We start from the raw sequence: 27,877 nt of genomic DNA, 5'->3' as shown, positions 1-27,877 counted from the left end.
AGCTCTCTAAAACCATATCTGCAACTGGATTCCAGTCACCACCAGAAGTTGATTGAAAATCTCAGAAAAACAAATGAAGCTGGACCTTCGAATTCCCAAATGCTACAGGTCAATAATACACAAAATCATGCTTTGGTAGAAAATGATGGGCATACTACTATTAGTCGGAGAGATAGAAGCGGATTTTGTGCGTGATAAGTAATATGGAAAAACTATACGGGGATATGTTGAATTAGTTGTGTACATGACTTTCACCAACGGCCGGAAACCAGAGTTGGGGCCGAGGGTAGTTATAAGGGGTCAAAGTCGCGGATTTTATTATTGTTTTTATAGGTCATGACGTAACTAAGTAAAACCTCTAGGGGCGGAACGCTGCGTGGCCGACAAAGGGGTGGGGGTAGGGGTGAATATAAAAAATATAAAGGGTTTTTTGCGACGTTCGTGATTGAGATAGTGGACCAAAATTTGGGAATAAGCAGATCATGACATTACTAAGTAAAATCCCCAGAGCCGGAAACCAGAGTTGGGGATGAGGGTAGTTATAAGGGATCAAATTCGCCGTTTTTATTATTTTTTTTTGTGACGCTCATGATCGAGAGAGTGCACCAAAATTTGGGAATAAGTTGGTCATGACGTAACTAAGTAAAATCTCCAGGGGTGGCACGCTGCGTGGCCAACAAAGGGGTGGGGCAGGGGTGAATAGAAAAAATATAAGGGGTTTTTTTGCGACGTTCATGATTGAGGGAGTACACCAAAATTTGGGAATAAGTAGACCATGACATAACTAAGTAAAATGCTCAGAGCCGGAAACCAGAGTTGGGCATGAGGGTAGTTATAAGGGGTCAAAATCGCCGTTTTTATTATTTTTTTTTGTGACGTTCATGACCGAGATAGTGCACCAAAATTTGGAAATAAGTAGGTCATGAGGTAACTAAGTACAATCTCCAGGGGTGGAACGTTGCGTGGCCGATAAAGGGGTGGGGGTAGGTGTAAATATAAAAAATATAAGGGGTTTTTTGCGACGTGCTAGATTGAGATAGTGCACCAAAATTTGGGAATAAGTAGACCATAACTTAGCTAAGTAAAATCCCCAGAGCCGGAAACCAGAGTTGGGGATGAGGGTAGTTTTAAGGGGTCAATATCGCAGTGTGTATTATTTTTTTGTGACCCGGCACAACATTTGTCCCCCACGCAGTGTTCCACTACTGGAGATTTTACTTAGTAATGTCATGATCTACTTATTCCTAAATTTTGGTGCACTATCTCGATCACAAACGGCAAAAATAACCCCATATATTTTTATACTCACCCCTGCCTACCACCCCTTTGTACCCCAAGCAGCGTTCCGCCCCTGAAGATTTTACTTAGTTACGTCATAACCTACTTACTCCCAAATTTTGGTGCACTATCTCCATCATGAGCGCCACAAAAAAAATAATAAAAACCGCGACTTTTACACCTTATAACTACCCTCGTCCGCCACTCTGGTTTCCGCCTCTGGGGATATTACTTAGTTATGTCATGGTCTACTAATTCCCAAATTTTTTGTCAATCACGAAGGTCGCAAAAAACCCCTTACATTTTTTTATATTCACCCCTGCCCCACCCCTTTGTCGGCCACGCAGCGTTCCACTCCTGGAGATTTTACTTAGTTACGTCATGACCTACTTATTCCCAAATTTTGGCGCGCTATCTCGATCATGAGCATCACAAAAAAAATAATAAAAAACGGAACTTTGACCCGTTATAACTACCTTCCTTCTCGACTCTGGTTTCCGGCTCTGGGGATTTTAATTATTTATGTCATGGTCTACTTATACCCAAATTTTGGTGTACTATCTCAATCACGAACGTCGCAAAAAACACCTTATATTTTTTATATTCACCCCTACCCCCACCCCTTTGTCGGCCACGCAGCGTTCCGCCCCTAGAGGTTTTACTTAGTTACGTCATGACCTACTTATTCCCAAATTTTGGTGCACTATCTCGATCATAAGAGTCATAAAAAAAAATAATAAAATTCGCGACTTTGACCCCTTATAACTACCCTCGGCCCCAACTCTGGTTTCCGGCCGTTGGTGAAAGTCATGTACACAACTAATTCAACATATCCCCGTATAGTTTTTCCATATTACTTATCACGCACAAAATCCGCTCCCAGCTCTTAGACTATATAGATTATAATAATTGTACATTCAATATTGTTAACAAATAAATAAAATCAAATAAAATTTATGTTTCGTTGATATGGTGCATTAATTATTGTCTCGTGAAATAGGCTTGTCGAATATCATTCGAGAGAAAATTATTTACCGGCAAAATTTTCTTCTGGTTTATTCAAGTTTATTGACTTTTGGCAATTTTCGCTTATGGAATTTTGACAAAATCACTCGACTGACGTCTCGTGATTTAACTGTCAAATTTAATTCGCGAAAATTGCCAGGCAACACACTTTCATATAGTCCAGGGTAATAAGGTTTTTCCCATGACACTCGAGCAGCCAGGGTACTGAAGCGTTTTTTCGACAGGTAATACCTATAAGAGCAAATTGTAACTATTTCCTGCGTAGGATCTGGCGGCCATTTTTATTTATAAACGATTAAGTGTCAAAAAATGGAATTTTTCCCCTCTTTTTTCAAATCAATGGAAAATAGTGAAACTTATGGTTTTCTTAGTACAAATATCTTTGAGATTATGGAAAAAGCTTTAAAATGACGTATTACAAAGTTTGATATACTCATTTATTGTAAATATAATTGCGAAAAAAGGCCGGAATTGCAAAAAAAAATTAATTTCGCAATATCTATTGTAAAAATTAGTGTACAGATTTGAAATTCTTGTCATATAAGGGTTCTTTGATGCTTAATATGTGATAAAAATTTCAAAGCGATTCATTCAATTGTTTAAATTTTATTCAAATTGTTTATCCCAGAGAGCATTTTTTTCGCAATAACATAAGTCAGAAAAAAATGACGTTAGAACCATTCCACAGGTGTCAAATGAAAGAGCATGAGCTATATTTTCAACTTGGTTTAAAATAAGCGAATAAAAAATGTATTTATTAGTAATAATTAATTATGCAAAAGTATCATAAATCTTTCCTTATAAACTTTTTATTTTGTTATATAAGAAATTATATATATTTATTACAATTTTTTATCAATTATGATATAAATAACATTACTTGGTAGTTTTGCACTTAAAACAGGGTAAAAAAGTTATTTTTTTTGGAAAAAGTTATCCAAAAAGTTTATAAGGAAAGATTTACGATACTTTTGCATAATTATTTATTACTAATAAATGCATTTTTTATTTGCTTTTTTAAACCAAGTTGAAAATATAGCTCATGCTCTTCCATTTGACACCTATGGAATGGTTCTAACGTCATTTTTTTCTGACTTATGTTATTTCAAAAAAAAAATGCTCTCTGAGATAAACAATTCGAATAAAATTTAAACAATGGAATGAATCGCTTTTAAATTTTTATCACATATTAAGCACCAAAGAACCCTCATTTGACAAAAATTTCAAACCTGTACACTAATTTTTACAACAGTTATTGCGAAAATACTTTTTTTTTGCAATTCCGACTTTTTTCGCAATTATATTAACAATAAATGAGTATATCAAACTTTGTAATACGTAATTTTAAAGCTTTTTGGATAATCTAAAAGATATTTGTACTAAGAAAACCATAAGTTTCACTGTTTTCCATTAATTTGAAAATAAAAGGGAAAAATGCCATTTTTGACACTTAATTGTTTATAAATTAAAATGGCCGCCGGATACTACGCAGGAAATAGTTACAATTTGCTCTTATAGGTATTACCTGTCGAAAAAACGCTTCAGTACCCTGGCTGCTCGAGTGTCACGAACAGGGTATATTTTTGTCTGATTACCCTGGCCTAATACCATTCGAAAATTTTCTCTCTTATTGATTCAGTGAATTTGTACTCTACGAGCCCCCTAGTGGGAAAGTTTTGGGGTAGTTCTGATCTCTTTCATTTTATATGGATTTTGGGCTGCTGAATCTGAATCTGAGGTTTGCGGACAAAATTTCGTGACGGAACATTGAAAAAATCACGAAAAAAGCGAAAAATTCCTGTTTTTTCCCGCTTTTTTGCTTAAATCTCAAAAACTATTAACTTTTGGTAAATGATGTGTTAAGAAAAATTAAAGTACATAAAATTCTCTACAAACATCAGTATTTACTTTTTTTTAAGGTGAACCGTTCGGTCTAAAGTGCAAGTTGAAAATTGCTAATTTTCAATGGTCTCTGCAAAACCCACTTTTTTCATTCCAAAACTTTATTTTTTATTAGAATGCTGTCATTTGATACATTTCTGCCATTTTTCTGCACAAGTAATTAAAAAGAAAAAAAGTCGAAATTGTACAAATTCAGTATCACAACAGGCCAGACAGGGGGCCACGTTCTGCAAACGGTTGAAGCTTGAATTTAAATTCTTCTGGCACATATTTTACAATATTTTTTACATCATTAGAAAGAATCACTGTTCTATCTAAGTTGAACAAAATCTCTTCTTATTGATCCACCATTGTTGATGATAGGGCCATTGAATTAATCACTATTTTGGCCAGAGTTCTGTGAGCCAACATATGAGCTCGTACTGCCCTTGTGTAAGCGTGACCAGACATAATTTTTTCGGATGATTTTGCCACATATATGGTATTGAAAAGTTCAGCCAATCCACCACCTTGCATAATGTAACCAATTGCCCCCATGAAGGACATCAATAGTGAAATCCATCGAGCCTTATAACAACATTTGACAGATCAGGATCATCGGGACGACTAGCAAGGATGTCCCTTGACTTGAGGTATAGGGGTTGGTCAAATGTCACCAGACATGTAACTTGCTTCAAGGATTTGGTTTTCTCTACTCCGTTCAACAATTCTGTAAATATTGTATCATAATCACTTGGAGTAGCGTTGATAAATAGCTGGTAATCAATAAATGTTAGTTCATATGGCATGTTTCTTGTGACAGGCCGGGAATATCTCTACTTTTCCCATAGAGCCAAAGTAGATGATGTACAGATGGAGTCACAGTTTCAGTTGGTGTGAACATTCCCTTCGGATCTATTATCTTGATTTCTGATAAACCTTGAGGTTTTGTCCTTTCAAAATGAATTAGTTGAACAGCTCCCTAACTTGCATAAATCTCAGGCGTGAGTTTCGTTTTTAACCGAAATGGAATGGATTGGTTAGTGCTACTGCATGTTTTGGTGCAATACAAGAAATGCCACCCATGACGTGAAAAGTGTTGTATCCGTCGATTTTATGTACTTTAAAATCAGCGTTATCGTACACCTCCTGTGTAAAGCATGGCTGGCCAATTTTCTGCGGATCGCCTGCGATTGCTATTTTTTCAGACAAATAGCTTTTTTATAGGATAAACAAAACCCCAAAGAGGGAAACTACATCAACCAATTTTCTTGATCCGTACTTTTTGTAGAGCAACACGGCCAACCCTACAAGGACTGGTGAGACGAATGATCTGGGCCTTACCGCCGCTACAAGACTATGAGCAAGCGCGTTGCTTTTCTTCTTCCAGTTATCATACACTCCACGTTTTTTTATGAAGTACAACTTCTTCCATAAATGTACGTAGTGTTTCAGCTCTTCATTTCCTTCTAAAAATTTATCCGGTGGGGGGTATTCCTGTGTCTCATAAACCTGGCTCCGGACATCCTCAACAATAATGACAGCAGCCGTCTGAACAATCCGTAGTCTTTCCTCTTTTTCATTTTTTTAACGCTTGTTGGTACCAAACGTCGTTCAAGATTTTGTAACCTGTGTATTTGAAACAAACGACCGACTTCTTGTTTCGGGACATGGTAATAATTATATCGCTTCCGTATTTTTTGAGTAGATGAGCTTTGGTTGTCTTTTTGTCAGGACGATATTTACCCTTGATTTTGTCGATCAACTCATCGAGCAAAAATTGGCACTCCCCATCCCTTTTCTCTAAATAATTGTAAACATCTTGCATTGCTCTTTCAACAACATCGGCAAATGGACCCGATTTTTTAATCTTTTTTTTGAGTAATTGGGCGATTGTACAGTTTTCTCATGCATAAACTATGATCTAAACTACAATCAGAGCATAAAACTACAATCAGAGAGGCTACTAAGTCTGAGACAGGCAAAAAGCGTTTGATTATCGCTTTGCCATACTGATCATCACGTTCTTTTGCTCGTTTTATAACAGTTTCTTTAAATTTTAAAACTCGAACCTGATACACCATATTGCGGTAGGTTGTCTTTTTACTTTGCTGTTCTATAAACTCAAGTGTTATGACGAGACCACACATAAAACATTGAGTTTTGAAATTGTAGGTGGTGTAGTAGAACGTCTTTGAACTTGCTCCCTATCCTCCTCAACTTTTTTCAAGTAAGCGTTAATCATTTTTACATCATTGAAATTTTTACGACCTCACGCTATTAACAGCTTAATTAATCTTACTCTGTCATTAAAAAAAGAAGAAATATTGGAAATAATTCTTATTTATTTATAAGTAGTAGAAATGTATTATGTATTTATAAGAATCTAGGAGAAATTTATCAAATGACAGCATTCTATTAAAAAATAAAGTGGGTTTTGCAAAGATCATTCAAAATTCTCAATTTTCAACTTGCACTTTAGACCGAGCGGTTTGTCTGAAAAAAAAAAGTAAATAGTGATATTTGTAGATAATTTTAAGTACTTTAATTTATGTTAACAGATCATTTACTAAAAGTTAATAGTTTTCGAGATTTAAGTAAAAAAGCGAGAAAAAGCAGAAATTTTTCGCTTTTTTCGCGATTTTTTCAATGTTCCGTCACGAAATTTTGTCCGCAAACATCATATTCGGATTGAGCAGCCCAAAATCCATATATAATGAAAGAAATCTGAACTACCCCAAAACTTTCCTAGTCAAAACACAATTTTATTGAATCATATGATATTATTTGTATACGAAAACAACGTACAAATTCAGATTTACCTGGACTGTTCATTGTATTTGAAAAAAAAGCTTGCCCAGTCGTCCAACCACACCAGCGCTACTCTAGCCAAATTTGTATACAGAGTTTTCTCCAGACCACCGGGAAAGGAATACGGGGAAGATTTTCTAAATACGTGTCCAACTCGAGAACAAGGTGATATTTGAATCTTTCCACCGCACTGCCAGATTCTGAACGACATTTCCAAGTTTTCACCTCCCCAGATTTTCATATCTTCATCGTAAGATCCAAACTCGAAGAACATTTTCTTGTCCATGGCGAATAGTCCTCCAGCCATAGCTGGAGAGTTAAATGGTTGAGTGATGTCTTTTTGGCGAAGTTTTAGCTCTGTTCCTCCAAGTGTGTACCACCTAGAAGTGAAAACATTTTTCAACATTTACTCTTGTGGTACAAAAAACAGGACTACTATATAAATTTATACCAAAATATATTAACACTCAATACTCAAGTTATTATATCGTTAACACTCACAAGCAGTACCGGCGATAGGGTATAAGGTGCTTGCCTGCAAAACTAGCAATTGCGCCCTTTAGATTTTTTAAAATTAGTATTTTGTATAATAAGAGCCAAAAAAGCTCATTTTGGCGCCCTCCAAGCAGGGGCGCCCGCCTGCAATGCATCCCTTGCAGGCCCGTTATCGCCGGCCCTGCTCACAAGCGTTGACGGTATAATAAACTGTGGCATTTCAATAAATTCTTTCATAATGGTAGGGGAGCCCAAGCGGGGATTTTTGCAGTTACTAGAGCGCGTCAGATTTTCACATGGGGAGAAACCTTGTACCCTGTAAATGTACCTGTACCATAATATATTATATTGGCTCCTAATACAGGGGAGTTCGTTAAGGGGGAGCCGAAAAAAAACCTAGCCTTAGAAAAACTCGAAATCGTCAGATTAAGATAAGGTAAGTTAATTCACAAAGTTTCACAAGAAAAAAGCGAATATTTCGCGAAATGAACGACAGATCGAAAAACTAAAAAATACGTGCTCAATACTTTTCAAAAATCTATCGAATGATACCAAACTTGACCCCCACGGAGAAGGGTGTGGGGTAAATTAAAAATTTTAAATACGAACCCCGCGATATTTCGCGAAATGGACATCAGATCGAAAAACTGAAAAATACACTTATTCAATATTTTTGAAAAATCTATCGAATGGCACCAAACACGAACCCCCAGAGGTGGGGTGGGGGTTACTTTAAAATCTTAAATAGGAGCACTTTCTATTGCAGATTTGGATTTCTTACGTAAAAATAAGTAACTTTTATTCAAGACATTCTTTTGAATTATGGATAGATGGCGCTATAATCGGAAAAAACGATTGTTGGAAATAGAAAATTAAATTTAAAAATGGAAAGTCCCCACTAAAATGGAAATCTTAACTTAACTTTTTTTGGTTTTAGGACCTAATTTTCACAACCCAATAGGTCTCCAAAATGCTCGAGTGACTGCACATTTAGCATACTTTCCTCACCTACTATAACAATTAGTTTAAGTTATTTTTCTTTCGACTGGGAGAAAAAATATTTTAAGTTGTTTTTTTAGTTCTTACTTTTTTTCAGAAAATAAATTAAGGTAATCTGCTATGCAGACGGTGCAATACTAATCTCTCAAAGTGAAGATGATTTACAACGTATGCTGCATGAATTTAATATAACCGCTAGAAAATTTAACATGTTAATTTCCCCAAAAAAGACTAAATGCATGGTTATAACAGCAAATCCAATAATATAAAATTTAGAGCTGGAGGGACAGATAATAGAACAAGTGGTGGAGTTTAAATATCTAGGCATCACACTATCTAACTACGGAAAGCTCGAAACATAAGTGGAAGATCAAGTGAATAGAGCAAACAGAGCCGTAGGTTGCCCGAAGAAAGCAATATGAAGAAATAAATATATCGTAAAAGAAACGAAAGGCAGAATTTATAAAACAGTCATCAAACCAATACTGACATGCGTGACACAGGACCTGGCACAGAGAGGACAAAAAGATTGCTAGAAACAGCAGAGATGAAAACCCTTCGAAATATCGATGGTAAAACACTATGGGACAGAGCTAAAAGTACATATAAATGCAGGATATTCAAGGCGGAGAATATTAATAACTGATATGAGTAAGAAACAGTAGAGTGGAAAGACCACATAAGCCGAATGACAACAAATAGAATAGTAAGGACGGCCGGAAGATGATCAGTGGGAAGACCACGAAAACGATGGAACGACAACTTATTTGAGGCACATTGAAAAAAAAACAGACAGTTATGTCTTGTCTATATAAAAAGAAAAAGAAGATAACAATTATTTGTATTTAGAGACAAACAAATATGCATTTATGTACTTGTTTTCGTTTTGTTAGCCTCAAAAATTAAGCACCAATCCTTACCTAAACTGAAGGTTCCAGTTAAAGGCCCCCCAGTGCAATTCAAAACTCTTAACATATGCAAACGTATCATGGTTAATAATATCTATAGTAGGGCAAATAACAGTCTTCTTATCTTTATTTATCACAGACAGCAGAGGCTCTAGCCAACCTTGGGTACATTCACAGTGAGCGTCTAAAAATGTTAAAACTTCACCTTCGGCTACTCTGGCACCTTTTAATCTAGCCTTGATAAGACCTACTCTGGTTGGACTGCGTATGATGATTGTTTTTATTGGTAGGGTTTTGATATAGTCGTCTAGGGGTTTTCTCAAGAATTCTGAAAAATCAAAGAAGTTCATATTTCTTTTACATCTAGGTATTTAAAAGAAATTCATCAATAAGCAAATAGTGCATTAGTAATTTGATTCTGTAGAAAGACATCATGGTAATTACCAACAGCCATTGACGCGTCACAAGCTTAGCTTAAAGTTAAATTTTGGAACAAAACAACACATTCAAATCTAGTTTCCAAAAAAAACGTAGGTAGACCATTTGAAACTACGGATCACAGCCCTCATTAGATCCTATTTGCTTCATGCTAGTAAACGACGCTCTTGCTTTTTCTATTCTTACACGCATCTCCTTCGCTTGGTTCCAACTTGAATTAACTGTTGTTCCTAAGTAAGTGTACAAATCTACGTGTGCAATTTTTTTATTATCTAATATCAGTTGTCTTCTTCGTTGTTGGGTTTTGCTTACTAACATGCATTTGGTTTTTGTGATGTTTAAGTTTGAGCTCGTATTGCGCACTTGTTCTGTATATTATCTTACTCATAAGAAAACTCAGCTCCTCCATGCCAGTCACGAGAATCACAGTGTCATCGGCATTCGGATACTGTTTTCAATTGAAGGATTTTTTAAGTTTATAGAATAAGCCAGGATTGCAGATCATAACAAGAGCTTGTGGTATAACAGATCATAATATATGCAGATCATAACCAAGGCAGAACGGGATACTTAAGAAAGAAAAAATCATAGAAAGAAAACTAAACTGTGTATTAAAAAATAACAATGTCAGACAGGATCACTTGCTATTAAACTTCATATAACTTATTTTATTTGTAATAATGCTTTAATAAAATGGGAAATGCTGCGGGGCAAAATGGGAATGTATTTTAGTCAGGCTGGCAGAGCTCACAAGTAGATATGAGCACCTTTGTCTTCATCCTCAACACCTGCGCAAGTAATTATGAGCCCATTCATGGCAGACACTACACACTACCCATCCTTCAGTTGACTGCAAATGTAAGTATCCACAGTAGATGCATTCCAAAATCTTCATCATCTCCTGATGAGTCAGTTTTCTTTGATTTTTTTTCTTAGTGTCAACTTTAGTCAGATTCTTCTTACAAAGTTTAAATGCTGTAAATTAGTGGCAATTTAGGAGAGCGGGGCAAGATGGGATAATATCCCGTCTTGCCCCGGCGGCTTTGCACCAACAGACATCATTTCAAATAAAATTAGTAATTTCTAACGTAAAAGATATAAAACGGTTCACAGCACGCAATATTAAAATTCAGTAACATATCTATCATGTTTGAATGAAAGACGTCATAAAACTTGCTTACTCACCTTATAGCACTTCTATAAATATCACCAAAATTTTTAACAAAACAAAAGAAAACGGATTGTATGTCTGTAAAGAAGCACACTACGTGACTAGAAGTTTCTTTCTAAGGACTGAAGTGAGTCAATCCACGTTCGTTAGTTATGCACATCGATGCATTTCCCGTTCTGCCCCAAGCCTCGTTTTGACCCGGTCTCCCCTAAAATAATACCGCACCTCAATATTTTTTTACTCTAAATGTTTATAGATCTCCTGTATGACTCTACAATAATAATGTATATTAATTATATAGGGTGTCCCAAAAGTAGTGGAACGGTCGAATATTTCGCGAACTAAACATCGGATCGAAAAACTGAAAAGTACGTGTTCAATCATTTTCAAAAATCTATCCAATGACATCAAATACCAACCCCCACTACACCCCCTGGAGGTGGGGTGGAGGTAACTTTAAAATCTCAAATGGAAACCCCTAGTTTTTCTTACAGATTTGGATTCGTTACGTAAAAGTAAGGAACTTTTATTCAAGACATTTTTTCGAACTGTGGATAGATGGCGCTATAATTGGGAAAAACGATTTATCCTGATACCATACCTGATACCAAATGAGAAACCAAAAAACAGGTTTTTAATATTTTTCGAAAACCTATCGATAAACACCAAAAATGACCCTCCAACCCACCCCCTGGGGACGGGGGGGGGGGAGGGGGGGTAAATTTAAAATCTTAAATAGCAACCCCCACTTTTTATTGCAGATTCGAATTCGTCATGAAAAATTAAGCAACATTTATTCGAAACATTTTTTAAAATTGCTGATAGATGGCGCTAATAAATCGTATTTATCCAATTAAAGCGCCATCTATCAACAATTCTAAAAAATGTTTCGAATAAATGTTGCTTAATTTTTCATGGCGAATCCGAATCTGTAATAAAAAGTGGGGGTTGCTACTTAAGATTTTAAAGTTACCCCCCACCCCAGCTCCAGAGGGTGGGTTGGAGGGTCATGTTTAGTGTTATTTGATAGGTTGTCGAAAAGTATTAAAAACCTTTTTTTTGGTTTCTCATTTGGAAGTGTATTTCTTGAGATATTAGACCGTTTCTATAATTTACCTATGGTATCAGGATAAATCGTTTTTCTCAATTAGAGCGCCATCTATCCACAGTTCGAAAAAATGTTTTGAATAAAAGTTACTTACTTTTACGTAACGAATCCAAATCTGCAAGAAAAACTAGGGGTTTCTATTTGATATTTTAAAGTTACCCTCCACCCCACCTCCAGGGGGTGTAGTGGTGGTTGGTGTTTGGTGTCATTGGATAGATTTTTGAAAATGATTGAACACGTACTTTTCAGTTTTTCGATCCAATGTTTAGTTCGCGAAATATTCGACCGTTCCACTACTTTTGGGACACCCTGTATATTATTATACAGTGAGCACGTAAAGGTTGGAATAAATTCATTTTCTCGAGAATGGACCACTTTGAAAAAAAAATCCAGAAACAAATCAATTTATATTTTTAAATTGCGACTTTTTGGCATACCTATATATCATACTAGTGACTAGTGACGTCACCCATCTGGGCGTAATGACGTCATCTACGATTTTTTTAAATGAGAATAGGGGTCGTGTGATAGCTCATTTGAAAGGTACTTCAATTCTCTATTCAGTAATATAAACATTAACATAATTATTTATACAGGTGTCCAAAAAAATAATTTTTTGAATTAAATTTACTGACATAAAAAGAAGAATGTGTGTAATTTGTTTAACTCAAAATACATTTTACTCCTATCAGAAAACAGGAAATAATGTTTATTTGACAAATAAATATTGTTTTTTGCTTAAATTCAGTATTAAAGCAGCCACCCACCTTCCTCTTGACAGTGTGAACATTTAATTTAAGCGAAAAGCAATGATTATTTTTCAAATAAACATTTTTCTGATTTCTGAGAGCAGTAAAATGTATTTTGAATTAAATAAATTACTTGCATTCTTCTTTTTATGTTAGTAAATTTAATCCAAAAATTTTTTTTTGGACACCCTGTATAAATAATTATGTTAATGGTTATATTACTGAATAGATAATTGAATTACCTTTCAAATGAGCTATCACACGACCCCTACTCCCATTTAAAAAAATCATCAATGACGTCATCACGCCCAGATGGGTGACGTCACTAGTATGATATATATGCCAAAAAGTCGTAATTTAAAAATAAAACGACCTGTTTCGAGATTTTTTTCCAAAATGGTCCATTCTCGAGAAAATGAATTTATTCCAACCTTTACGTGCTCACTGTATATAATTATAGCTACAATGTGTTGCAATGTCAACTGATAGGTGTCAACTTTTTTACTTAAAAAATAATTTTACTTTGAAACTGTTTTTGTGAGATGACGTCAGATGGATCCAAAAAGATAGAAATTGATAAACTTTAACATATTAAGGAAGTAACAATAAATAATAGAGCTGAACAGCGGAAGAAGGCGTTGATGAAGAGTAATAAGCAAATGATGAGATTCATTTGTGAAAACAACTGCAAAAATATAAAGAGAATTGAATAAATAAAACAGTTAGGTATCTATATAAACAGTATCTATATAGTATATAAACAGACAAAAGAACTGAGAAGTCCCAGATGTAAACAATAAATCTGAAACCTTTCGTGGAACCACTTTCTGGTAACATCCTTAACTGCCTTTTACAATTTATAAGGCAAGAAGACGACGCATAAAGGAGACGGAAGGGACTCTACAATATGCAGTCACATTCCGTCTATTCGTCTAAGAAAAATTCCAACGAGAGTTGGTTCCGTGTACTCAAAATATTAGTAAAATGAAAAATGAAAGACATCCTTTGAGGATGATAGATCATCTCTGAACTGAAATGAAACATACATAAGCTGTCTTTCAAAAATTTTAGCCAGAGAAAAAAGTTGTAAGTACGTAAAGTATGGATAAACACAATCTCAAGCCCACATTTAAAAAATATTAGATATTAGATAAATAAGGAGAGAAAGAAATTAATGAATTTATGTAAATAGTCTGACCACTATACACTTACCTCTTTCGCTAGCATCATCGACTAGTATGATTTCCTGAACTAATTCTTTAGGAGATCTATTGATGACACTCCATACCGTTCTTAACAAAGTAGACCATGCTTCATTATGAAAAACAATGATGATGCTTGTTTTTGGATACGTCAAGTAGTCTTTAAACAACATGGTACATCTAAAATAAAGGCCTTTTCAAAGAAAATCAAGAAAAACAATATCTAGGTCAAATATTGAAACACGACAAGTACCGTCTACTGCAATTGATTGTTCAGGGGAAAATAGACAGTAAGCGAGGTTCAGGCCGGAAAAGACACTCGTGGCTCCAAAAAATCTGCGGGCTCACCACATCGGTCAAACTATCGGTCAGAAGTGCCGTAAGCAAGATCAGAATTGCCACTTTAATAGGCAATGTTCGCAACGGACAGGGCACTTGAAGGAGAAGAAGGCAAGATGATTATAGAGTGAGGGAACTAATAAATTACAAATGTGAATGGGACTGCATCAGATCTCAGTTTTAAGCCAATATGTATCCTAATTAGTGCTGGATCAAATAAGGTGTTTCTCAAAAGCACATTATTTGATGTTAGGTATGATTATGCTACTACACTTATAGCAGCAAATGAGCAAGAAATGTTTGATCTTCTGCGAAGAGTTGAGTACGAAAGCAAGAAAGTTGGTCTGAAAATCAATAAAGCTAAGACAAAAATAATGGTGGTCGACAGATTTGACACTATTCAACTGACTAACATATTACAGGAATACCAGATAGTAAACACCTTTGTCTATCTCGGGTCTAGTATAAGTAACGATGGTAACTGTGAAGCAGAAGTTCGGAGACGTATTGGTATGGCAAAAAATGCGATGAGTCGCCTAACTAAAGTTTGGAAAGAAGAATCTATCTCTCAAAATATCAAGATGAGACTGATGAATGCCCTTGTATTCTCAATATTTCTATACGGAGCAGAGACTTGGACTCTTCGCGCATGCGAGCGCCAAAAAATTGATGCCTTTGAGATGTGGTGCTGGAGAAGAATGCTGCGCATACCTTGGACAGCTCATAGGACAAACGTTTCCATTCTAAACCAACTCAATATTAAAAAAAGGCTGTCCACAATATGTCTGCAAAGAATTCTGCAATTCTTTGGTCACGTGGTTCGCAGAGGTGACGACAGTTTTTAGAGAATAATTGTTTCTGGAAACGTTCCGGGGAGAAGATCAAGTGGACGATCACCAAATAGATGGTCTGACCAAATAAAGCATTCAGCTGAAAAATCATTCTGCGAAGCTCTTAGAGCAGCTGAAGATAGAGACCAATGGAGAAACATTGTTAGGAATATTGGAAGAAATCACGATCCTCAGTAATGGGGAAACGACAGGAGAGAGAGAGATGATTATGCATAATAACACTCCATGGAGAAATGAAAAATAACATAGCTCCGGGTGAAGACGGTGTCGTAAAAGAGGCAATAAAACTTGGAGAACATGCGCTCCTAAAACGGATAATAGACTTATTTAACATATGTCTTGAGAATGGAATAATCCCGACGTACTGTAACGACGTAATTATGATACTTCTACATAAAAAGGGCGATATTACGGAATTGGAGAACTACATACCGATAAGCCTTCTCTGCCACTTATATGTATAAGCTATTTACCAAAATAATTATTGCCAAACGTCTCGAACATAAATTTGACCTATATCAACCAAGGCCTTGACCAAATACCATCAGACTGGCTCAAGCTTCTAGATGACGACAATGTCTCAGAACTAACAAACATTTACAACCACATATACGAAACTGGAATAATGCCACAAATATGATTGAAGTCTACATTTATCCCACGTCCAAAAAACCCAATACATCATCATGTAAAGACTTTAGATTAATTTAGTCTCATGAGCCACTCTATCAAGCTACGTCTTAAGATAATTCTTAATAGAATCAAGCAGAAATATGAAGAGACAATGGGAAACAAACAATTTGGTTTCAGAGAAGGTTTGGGACCAAGTGAAGCTTTGTTTTCAATGCTAACATTACTTCAACGATCATGGGAAGTACAGAAACCAAATTACGTCTGCTTTATAGATTTTAAGAAGGCGTTTGATAGTGTTCAACATGATAGGCTGTTTGAATATCTAGAAATGATTGGAATAGATGATAAAAATCTGAGACTTTTACAACATCTATATTGGAATCGAGAAGCTTCTATTCTGGTAGACGGCAAAGAATCAGACAAACTATTCAAAGAGGTGTATTCAAAGAGATGTCAGACAGGGTTGTGTGTTATCCCCAACTTTGTTTAACGTTTACTCAGAAATAATTTTTAACGAAGCCTTGGAAGGGCAATGTGGAGTTCGAATCGGAGGAGAAACTATTAACAAACATCAGATATGCAGATGACACCGCGATCATGGCTGAAAGTATCGAAGATCTTCAATTCTTTATAGATCGAGTCACTTCAATGCTCTAATAACGGACTTAGCATAAATACAACAAGGACTAAGTTACTTGTGGTTAGTAAACAAGAGGTCGGCCCTATACAACTGATTGTCAGTAATGTATATATATATATATATATATATATATATATATATATATATATATTGTTATATTTCTATTTGATATGAAAATTAAATTTTGATAATTATAAACAAAATTCACTTTAATATAAAATATTTTTAATTTTCTCAACCTCGGGCATATAAATTTAGAACAACCTGTATACAACAAATTGTTATATTTAATTTTAAGAAGTGATTAGAATAAGCGTACGAAACTCGGAACAATGTGGTTAGATAAACAAAGTGAATGACGCGTACCATTATCGTTCTTCTCGGAAGGTCGATCATTAGCCTATGCTAAATAAAACTCAGTGAAATAGATGATAGTTCATTATCGTTTTTCGCGGAAGGTTTCGATCATTAGCCTATGCTAAATAAGACTCATTTGAAAGAGAGAATAGGTCATTAAAATTTGTAAATAGTTAGAAAGTATTTTAGAATGGGAATTAAATATTTTCTTTTGAAATCCATTAAGCATATTTAGAAAGATTAAAAATTGGTTTTGAGGAATATTACGAATGAGAGTTGGTGGTGGAAGATTGATTTGTGAATCTGGAAGGGATATTTAGAAAGTAGGGGAATGGATGAGAAAGTGAGATCAGAATGTTTTGAGCTGTCGAGAAGTGAAGTCGAGTAGTAGACGGTAGTGTACGGAGAGTGAGAAAGCCGATGTACTTCCGTGGACATTTTCCTACCAGCTACTGTTTCTCACCTTCTAAAACTATCGTCATGACATGTTCACCATAAACGTTAAATAAGTCAGGTGACAACACGCATCCTTGTCTAACACCTCTCTCGGTCTTGAATTGGTTTGAGAACTTCTGATCTAGTCTTACTCTCGCTATATTAGACTGGTACAGATTTTTAATAAGTGTCACCAGGTGCATTGGTGCGCCCATTTCTATTAAAATTGACCACAGATTTATCCAACTTACACAATCAAATTCCTTTTGGTAGTCAACCAAAAATATAATCATAGGTACTTGAAATTCTCTAGACTTTTCAATGAGTTGTCTCAGGCTCAGGATTTGTTCACTTGCACCTTTACCCTTTACAAAGCCCGCTTGTTCCTGAGGTATTTGGTAATGTAGATAGGTTTTTAATCTGTTTTTGATGATATGCAACACGATTTTACTAGCATGTGTTATTAGTGACAGTGTACGGTAGTTTTCACATCTGGTAGTAGTTCATTTTTTGTGTAGTGGGATATAAATTGAGGTACACCAATCAGATGGCCATTTTCCTGAATTCCAAATTCTCCAAAAAGGAGAGACAGAATACCAAATAATACTATCAGGCAAAGATCAAAAACCAAAGACATAATAGAACTTGTACCAAAGAAGATATTGAAGAAGATATGAAGCAGAGGTCGACCACCAACTTGCCGGAGTGACGTTGTTAAAGAGAACTGCCGGGAACTGGATGATGGTAGCTCAAGACAGGGACACTTGGAGGAGGCCTACGTTCAGCAGTGGACGATAACGGCTAGAGGATGATGATGATTATTATGACATTACTTTATTTTACTTTTTATAAAATACTTTACCAATAGGAAAAATTTAATGTTTATTTTAACCTACCTCTTCCTCCTGTAATCAGGCAAACTCCTGTTTAGTGGTATTTTATCACTAGCCATTAAATTGAATTGGTTGATCTGATACAACTGTTGTGTCTTTACGAAATCTTTGTTGTCCACTACCAAAGGTTGTCCGTTTTTGCCAGCATTCGGTACTGGATCGAAGTTGTTTTTATTGATAGTTTCGTTAGAAGCTTCTGGAATGTTATGGGCGACGTTTCCTCTATAGTGACCTACTACTACGCGTATTCCGTGCCTATCGACGTATTCTTCTTGGTATTTTTTCCTTAAAACAAAAAAAAAAGGAGAGCATTAAATAAATAAATTCAAATAGCAACGAACGTTTATTACGCAGTATTCAGTTTTAAGTTTCAAACATCTGAAAATGCAGTATGTGAGCAAAAACAAAGCAATTTTCAAACCAACCCATCTCCTCAACGTCTTATATAAATTGAAATATGTTCCGAAACTCTGGAAAATTTCAGAACTGATGATGATGTTAAATCTGGTAAACCACCACATAAAGTATCATCATAAACACCAATATCACTACTTTCCGCGATATCAACATTATGAAAAGTTGCTACTTAAAAGACTTAAACCAATCTAAGGAAGAGTTCTAATTTCACCTCATCAACTTGGATTAAGAGAGAGCCATTCTACTGTAGATCAAATACACACGATCAATAACATCATAGAAATGGCACTAAAAGATAAAAAAGTTTGCTCCACCAATTTTCTGAATATGGCACAAGCTTTTGACAAAGTGTGGAACAATGAATTAATACTTAAAATCCGCCGCTACCTCCTAGAGAAGTAGGTATTATTTTACTACTAGAATCATATACAGAGTGGGCCAAACAAAAAGAGTCCACCTCGATATTTGGCAGTATTTATTGGATTTTAAGAAAATAAAAAAAAGGTTAATTTTTTATCTAAGGAGGACATATTTTTACGGTACAATCTGTCATTTGTCAACTCCCTCCCTTCCACTACCCCACCCCTTATTTTTTATATAGGGAATAGGGGTCGTGTGATAGCTCAATTGAAAGGTTATTCAATTCTATATTCAGTAATATCAACATTGACATAAACATTTATACAGGGTGTCCAAGAAAAATTATTTTGAATTTAATTAATTGACTCAAAAAGAAGAATGTATGTAATTTATTAAACGCTTTTATTTAGTTCAATATTTTGCGTCAAATCTTTAGACGTTAATTTGAGTGCCTTTTCTTCAATGCAAATGAATGAAAATTTAAATAAAAAAAAACGATTTTAATGGAAAACGCTTAAATTCTCTTGTTTTTACAATGTAAAAACTTGAAACCTTTACGGATTGTATAGCTAATGATATGAACAATACATAATTTCACTTTTTACGTTATGCTTCATTAATAAACAATAAAGTTTCAAATTTTTTGCCGATTCCGACTACTTTTCATGTTATTACATCATGTTTTATACATATTTTAATAAACATGACGATATATTTTAATGTTTGAAAAGTGTAAGACTAAAAAGTAAAAAATAAAAAAATATGAAAAAAAATTTTTAAGAAACGCTTTTCTTTAGTTACGAGTGACTCAAATTAAAAATATTATAAAAAAATCAACAAAAAGGCAAAAAATAAAAAAAATTGAAAAATCTAACACATTCGTTAAAGAAAAGCGTGGGGTGAAAACCGTTTATTCGATGAACACGTGCCACGCTTTTCTTTGACGGATGTGTGAGATTTTTTCAATTTCATTTTATTTTTTGCTTTTTTAGTTGATTTTTTTATAATATTTTTAATTTGAGTCACTCGTAACTAAAAAAAGCGTTTCTTAAAATTTTTTTTCATATTTTTTTATTTAACTCAAAATACATTCTATTGCTGACAGAAAACATAAAAAAATGTTTATTTGATAAGTAAACATTGCTTGTTGCTTAAATTCAATATTCAACCTACGAAGAGGCAGATGGGTGGAAGCTTGAACATTGAAATTAAGGAAAACCAGTGTCTATTTATCAAAAAACATTTTTTTCTGTTTTGTGACAGCAGTACAATGTATTTTGAAGTAAATAAATTACATACATTCTTCTTTATGTGTCAATTAATTTAATTCAAAATAATTTTTCTTGGATACCCTGTATATGTTTATATCAGTGTTGATGTTTCTGCATAGAGAACTGAATAACCTTTCAAATGAGCTATCACGCGACCCCTATTCCCTATTTAAAAATAAGGGGTGGGGGAAGTTGATGGGAGGGAGTTGACAAATGACAGATGTTTGTACCGTAAAAATGTGTCCCCCTTAGATCAACAATTGACCTGTTTTTTATTTTCTTAAAATCTAACAAATACTGCCAAATATCGAGGTGGACTCTTTTCTTTGGCCCACTCTGTATATCACATATCGTCGGCTTACTGCCAAAACCAACCAACTCCATTTTAAAAGTTTTGGGAAATCTACCTTTTAAACTTTAATTTGAAATTGAAAATCGACTGAATTTTAAAAAATTACTTAATAACTGAAAAATATTTTTGTCTTACTTTTCAATTATTAAATCATTATTTAAATTCAGACGATTTTTCATTTCAAATTAAAGTTTAAAGGTAGGTTTCTCAAAACTTTTAAAAATGGAGTTGGTTGGTTTTGGCAGTAAGCCGACGATATATAATATGATATATTCCTGCTTTGAGGCAAATAAGAACTGATGTCCCACATAGAAGGGTTCTTAGGCCAGTTCCGTATCTTTTATATACAAAATACATCACTGAACCAAATAACAATACTATCGCTGCGTTCGCTAATGATATCAACTACAGTCCATTCAGTTTACATATTCCCAACTGTAAACAAACGCGCATGGTAGCTAAACAGGGTCGTCCTGAAGTGTATCTTAAAAGCCAACACGCTACCTACAATTTGAATTTGCAGACTGACCAGTTTGGACCTGTAAAATGAGAATCCGCCTCGTTTATGGCAATAAATTAGATTTAATAGCCTCTTGACGAATGAGCGGGCGAATAGTAACACGTGCGTTTGTTTATAGTTGGGAATTTGCTATGTGAATGTGGTGTATATAAGTTGGAAATAAAAAAAAGAGGAAGCTGTGAAGAGCTTTTGTTGCATGGCTTCGATAGAGAGCACATGTTAATAAGAAAAGACAAATGCTTGGAATTAGATATAAAAATTCAATGGTTGCTTGGAAGTAACTCCTACTTATTAACGTATAACAATCCGATACTATCAGATTCTTAAGACTGTTTGGAGTTATGGGGCTGTGCCAGCCAAAGTAACAAGCAGCTTATTCACCGCTTTCAGAATAAGATAGTGATGGATATTGCAGATCACTCCTGGAACCTGGAACATACTACTACTATCGGTTTACAGCGTTCTCCGACGGCTTCCGACTCCTAACCGCCATTCTTCTCTGTTTAACCTTAGGCCTGGAGGAATTTCTTTTTCCTCCAGTTCTTTTTTAATTCCCTCCCTCCAGCTTCTTCTCTGCCTTCCAATTTTCCTTCTCCTTTGTGGTGTTCACCCAACATTTGTTTAGGGATCCTGTCATCTGGCATTCTCTGTACATGACCGTACCATATTAGTTGTTTTGTTTTTATACCATCAATTATTGTATGTGTAACTCCCATCATTTCTCGTATTCTCTCATTTGGTATTCGATCTCTTCTTGATTTGCCTGCTGAGCTTCCCCAGAAGTCCATTTCTGTTACTAGTAACATTTTTTCCCTTCTTTGTTTCAGTGGCCAAACTTCATCGCCATATGTGGTTACACTTTTAGGTATGCTATTGTATGTGAGATGTTTTTTCGCTTTAGATATTGTTTGGTCCCACAGAATGCCGTTCATCATGGCTATGGCTTTTCTATCCTGTATTTTTCTGTCTTTTATAGCAGAATAGAGTGTTCCATCTTGAGTTATCTTCATGCCCAGGCACCCTAATTCATTACAGTGTTTAATCTCTACCCCATCGTCTAAAGTAATAGACTGCTTTGTTCCTCCAATACACATGGCTTCAGTTTTCTTAATGTTGACTTCGAGACTCCATTTGTTATATTCTTCTATTAGCTTTCGCGTTATGTAACTCAAGTCGTCATGATCCTAAGCAATCAGAATTTGGTCATCAGCAAAACATAAAGTGTATAGTGTTGTTTCGTCATTGAGAGGGATTCCCATGTCATTACATTTTCTTTTCTACAGCCTGAGTGCTTGTTCCAGATAAATTTTGAAAAGGGTAGGCCAAATACAGCAACCCCGCTTCAATTCTTTCGTGACCTTAGAGCCCTCAGACATCCTTGATCCAGTATTAATTTTTGCAGTCATTCCCTTATACAGACTTTGGACTGCTTTGATAAGACCATGTTTAATGTTGGTTTGCTGCAGGGTTGACCATAGTTTGCTGAGGGCCACACTGTCATACGCTTTTTGTAAGTCTACGTTCACTAGGTGAACTTCTTTATTGACGGCTGTTTTTTCTCAATAACTTGCGTAATAGAGTACAGGTGTACAGTAATCTCTAGTCATTTTCTATTTTGTTCTTAATAAGTTTTTCATACATGTTACTTATTGTGCTGTTGTCCTGGAACATTAGGAAACGTAGCACCCACAAAGACCTAGGTATTGATACGGTTTGACAGATCATCTCCAAATATGCTCGAGACCTCGCAAATTGGTTCGTTCCATTGATACGTGAATGTTGAGGTGATCCAGCTGCTTGACATGACAAACCACACCCGACAACTTAGTTTAGAAAATTGATGTCTGTATTTAGCTAATTTTAAAAAATACCATTATTTAAAGTGTGAAAAATTATTAATTTCAAACTTTTATTTATTTAATGTCCTGACGAAATTTATACATACATAATTTCAAAATTTCACCTATATACTATTATATTATACTATATATTGCTATATACCAGTATTACGTATATAATAGACCGTACATAATAAACTTTTTTGAGATGAAGTTGTTAATATAAGTAGCCAGTGGCGCACACCAACACCCCCCTACACGCGACACTATATATACACGAAATTTTCGATTTTCTAAATCTGACTGATTTGAAAGATGGGCCAAGTGCCATCTTAAAGTTCAGGAAAAGATTCACTCATTCATATGTCAACCATCCATTTTGGTCCAAGGGTGTGGATTTTACGGCTCTTTCTATTTAGGGTCTGATTTTCGTTCTCGTCCCCAAAACTCCCAAAAACTTCAAAAATTTAAGTCCGACCTTTGAGGCTTCTAATAGTACTGATCATTACCTTTCCAAGGCATGTCTAATTTTGAAAATCGGTTATACCATTCAAAAGTTACCGAGCTCAGAAGTATGACTCAATTTTTAATTAAAAAAGGGAAAATGTTTGTGTATATGTATGTATGTGTGTTTAAAAGTTAAACCGATTTGAATTTTTTTTTCTGTGTTTGAAGAGGGGATCTGGGACGATTCAGAACCGGTGTAGTTTGTGACTTTTGACCACCTATAAGCCAGCTAGAGTACTTGGTAAGTATAAAACGGCATATTTTTTGGGGTATATATCTTCGGATCAAGAAGAGACAGGAGAACCGCAAATACGCCAAATCAATAGTGTTGAGTTAAGCTTTCAAATGGCGTTTAAGCCGTTAGGATCAGACATACACACGGCTCAGTATAGCCGAAAAACTGAAAAACTATACTTTGAAAATTTTGGTTGTTCGACAATTACTCAAAATTTCAACCTACGAATTACGCCAATAACTGAGCGTTTGTAGAAGGACTCTAGACGAATCTAACGGTGTATACGTCATATCCGGGAAAATTCGAATTTTTAAGTTATAGGCTTCATAAGTATGATCAAATCTATTTCCTACGGGAAAAACGGTTTCTCAAGCTCAATAATTCCTGTAATAGCTTCAGTTTTCATACTTGACCTAAGATCCATCAGATACTACTGGTAAATACGTTTTAAATTCATGTTTACTGATCAACATCGGTTAAGCCTTTTAGAAGTTATTAAGCTACAAAAGTATAATCCAATTAACGATTATTCCCGAAATGGTTTATGTAGTTGTAGTGATTACGACGCTAAATTTGATCTGGCAACGGGAAATCCGACTTCATTTACCGGTCATCTCAATATTTTTTCAATCTATTTCGAATAGAAAAAAATCTAGTGTACATTCGATGGACACTAGATCATTTGGGAGATAATGCAACAAAGGTGACCATTTATAAAGCTTAACGAGTAATAGAGGAACATTGCATTCAACTTCATACATTTAATTTATAAATAACTTTGAAAAACTCCTGATACAAGAATAAAAAGCTAAACGCCTTAAAAATGAGTGGCGCATACAATATTCCGGCTACAAAAGATCTGATATGAATATTACGTGGCGCGAAAATGTATTTTCATTTTGATGTAAAACAAAATTCTAGTTTTATTTTAAAAGATTTTTCAATAATATTTGCTAAATTTAAAGTAAACGCTCCACAAAAGAGTTTTACAATTTAAACTGTATCAAAGTTACTCTTTTGTGGCGCGTTTACTTCAAATTTAGCAAATATTATGGAAAAATCTTTTAAAATAAAACTAGAATTTTGTTTTACATCAAAATGAAAATACATTTTTGCGCCACGTAATATTCATATCAGATCTTTTGTAGCTGGAATATTGTATGCGCCACTCATTTTTAAAGCGTTTAGCGGTTTTTTATTCTTGTAAAAATATACAGCGAGTTTCCAATAATTTTTAAAACAAAGACAGAAATAATTTTATTCCATAAGTGATTTCCACCCTGTATATTTAGCTGCCATTGAAATTGTTTCTTTTCTGTGAATTGTTTTCTTTCTTTTCTACTTACCTAAGTATATGTTTAGGATGAATTTCATTTTCTTTTCCATTAAAATATATTTTTGCCAAAAAAATCACAGTTAGGATTACAAATAATATCATTGGTAGAGTTTTTTTTAGTCTTCGTCCTATACCAGCAAACATGGTGATCTTAAATAAAATAAAAAATAAATGAATATAACCTGATTATTAGCAGAACTGAATAGTTATAAGCAGTATTGAACATGGTTATCAGCAGAAGAAGGTTTATTTATTTATTTATAATAGTACAAGATATATTACATAATAGGTACTAATAATAATTGACTCTTGAAGGAAAAATTTCGGAAACCCTGTGAGTCAATTCTTGGGTTACTTTAAAAAAGAAGAGCAAAATTTGAAAAACTAAATAAAAGAATACAGGGTGAGTTGCAACCATTGCTACATAAACTAGAATTAGGTTATAATCCAGGGCGCATCTATTTTGAGATGGACGTTGAGAGGTGACTTAATTTTTTTTGCAGAAATTGCTTGAAAATAACTCAAATAATAATATTTGAGTTATCCTCCCACTCAAAATGGTCCGGAACATTGTTTAAATAATCAAAATGTCACAATATGAAGGAAAAATTCACTTCTTTTTTTATTGGTTTTTTGATTATAACTTTAAAACTATTCATTTCTGAGAAAAGTTGTACTAACATAAAAGTTACGTAGTTAAATTTGCTACAATATAGAATTAGTTAAAAATTTAAAAAATAGTCACCCTTGTTGCAAAATAGCAATAATTGCGAAAAAAACCATACAAAAACAAGTATTCGCCTTTTACGTTTTTCAACCATTTATGCTACACTTAGGACCTTCATATTTTACCCAGAAAAACTTTATGACATAGTAAAACAACATTGTAAATTTCATTAAGATCGGTTTAATAGATTTTACAAAATAAATTTTGCAATCCAGCTTTCGCAAAAAAAATTCATTTTTTTAAAATGTTGCAGGACTGAAAATAAAGCAGATAGCAAGTTGAATTTTTTTAGCTTATAGAAGTGTACTGTACCTTTCATTTGCAATTTGCAAAATTAAAATCGATTACTTACCACGGCGTCAGGAATTTTTTTAAATAAACATTAATTTTTGGTGCTACGCGCAGGACAGCGGTGTTCGATTCACACAAGTTGATTTCCACCAAAATTTCTTCCAATCTTTATGTAATATATTATTTTCTTACTCTATATTTTGTTGTATTTTAATATTTTAATTCCACAAAAATCAAACTAATTTTATTATTGTTTGTAAAATATTGTTTAAACAATTGCATATGTTTAAAAATAATAAACTTTTATTCACTAAGTTAAAATATATGAACAAAGAAAGTTTTTGCTAAAAAAAGTGTTATTTCAAAGGATAGAGTATGTGTTTTTATTTCGCAATAAACAAATTTATTTATTTATATCGAAATGTAATAAAAATTAAAATGTATCAATCATTATCAAAGGTCATTGGAATGCCCAATCAGAGCAAACTATCCGCTGTCCTGCGCGTAGCACCAATAATTAACGTTTATTTAAAAATTTCCTGACGCCGTGGTAGTTAATTGATTTTAGTTTTGCAAATTGCAAATGAAAGATAAAGTACACTTCTATAAGCAAAAAATTTCAAGTTGCTATCTGCTTTATTTTATGTCCTGTAACATTTTGAAAAAATGACTTTTTCTTGCGAAAGCTGGATTGCCAAATTTATTTTGCAAAATCTATTAAACCGATCTTAATGAAATTTACAGTATTGTTTTACTGTACCATAAAGTTTTTCTGGATGAAATATGAAGGTCCTAAGTGTAGCATAAATGGTTGAAAAACGTAAAATACGAATACTTGTTTTTGTATGGTTTTTTTGCAATTATTGCCATTTTGCAACAAGGGTGACTATTTTTTAAATTCTTAACTAATTCTATATTGTAGGAAATTTAATTATGCAACTTTTTTGCTAGTACAACTTTTCTCGTAAATGAATACTTTTAAAGTTATAATCAAAAAACGAAGAAGAAAATCGAATTTTTCCTTAATTTTTTGACATTTTGATTATTTGAAATCAATTCTATCAATCAAATCTGGTCTATTATTTGGATCAAAATATGCCTATTAGTATTAGACCAAATATGCCTTAATAAAGTTTTGATATGCCACAGTAACATTTAAATAAGTAATATATTTTGGTGCAAATAGCCTAACCCTAGTATAGGGCACAATAGTTATAACTCACCCAGTATAAGTCTAGACATTACCGTATAGAAAAATCAATATTGAAAAATAAGGTATTTGCTATTTTAAACATAAAAGGGACAAACACATCAAAATTACAGAGTTGCTGCGAAAGAGCAAGGTGATTCATTTAGAGGTACTTTTTTTGGTGAGGATTTGTTGGGAGATCGTGCATGAATAGTATCACCTAAAGTTGCTTTCTTATTCAGTATTGTTTGACATTTAATCCTAGAAAGACTCGGCACAACGTCTAGAAATTATTTAGCTGTATTACGAAAATAGGCGTTCAATGAGGAATGTGTTTCGTGCGCTTAGAGCAAAAAAATGTTTTCCGATGAGGCCCGTTTTTGGCTTAATGAGGACGTGAATAAACAAAATGCCCGTATTTGGGTTGATGAGCAACCCAAAGAGGTTCAAGAGTTGCCAATACATTCTAGTGATCGAATGTCATTTTTTGAACATTCGCGAATACGAATGCGAATGCGAATATCTGCTACCGACATTCGCGAATGCGGATGCGAATGCGAATGTCCAGTTTTTTAATAATTTGTTTCTATTTTTGTAATGTTTCCTAAATGTATAATGAA

General features: G+C 34.3%; 1 protein-coding gene across 1 annotated transcript in view; it reads right to left on the bottom strand.

The window, feature by feature from the left end:
• The window catches only part of LOC114337941 (polypeptide N-acetylgalactosaminyltransferase 3), a 60,059-nt gene that overhangs the window by 22,165 nt on the left and 10,017 nt on the right, over positions 1-27,877 (bottom strand). Inside the window, exons 3-7 of the mRNA XM_050647085.1 lie at positions 25,061-25,200; positions 18,218-18,499; positions 14,077-14,246; positions 9,411-9,726; positions 7,008-7,376 (exon numbers count right to left, since the gene is read on the bottom strand). Coding sequence (XP_050503042.1) covers positions 7,008-7,376; positions 9,411-9,726; positions 14,077-14,246; positions 18,218-18,499; positions 25,061-25,194 — 1,271 coding nt within the window. The 5' untranslated portion in view covers positions 25,195-25,200. The remainder of the gene's footprint in view (positions 1-7,007; positions 7,377-9,410; positions 9,727-14,076; positions 14,247-18,217; positions 18,500-25,060; positions 25,201-27,877) is intronic.

Source organism: Diabrotica virgifera, chromosome 1 (genome assembly GCF_917563875.1).
Source record: "Diabrotica virgifera virgifera chromosome 1, PGI_DIABVI_V3a".
Classification (NCBI taxonomy): domain Eukaryota; kingdom Metazoa; phylum Arthropoda; class Insecta; order Coleoptera; family Chrysomelidae; genus Diabrotica; species Diabrotica virgifera.
The sequence above is the reverse complement of the archived record's forward strand: the minus strand, read 5'-3'. Positions and strand labels throughout refer to the sequence as shown.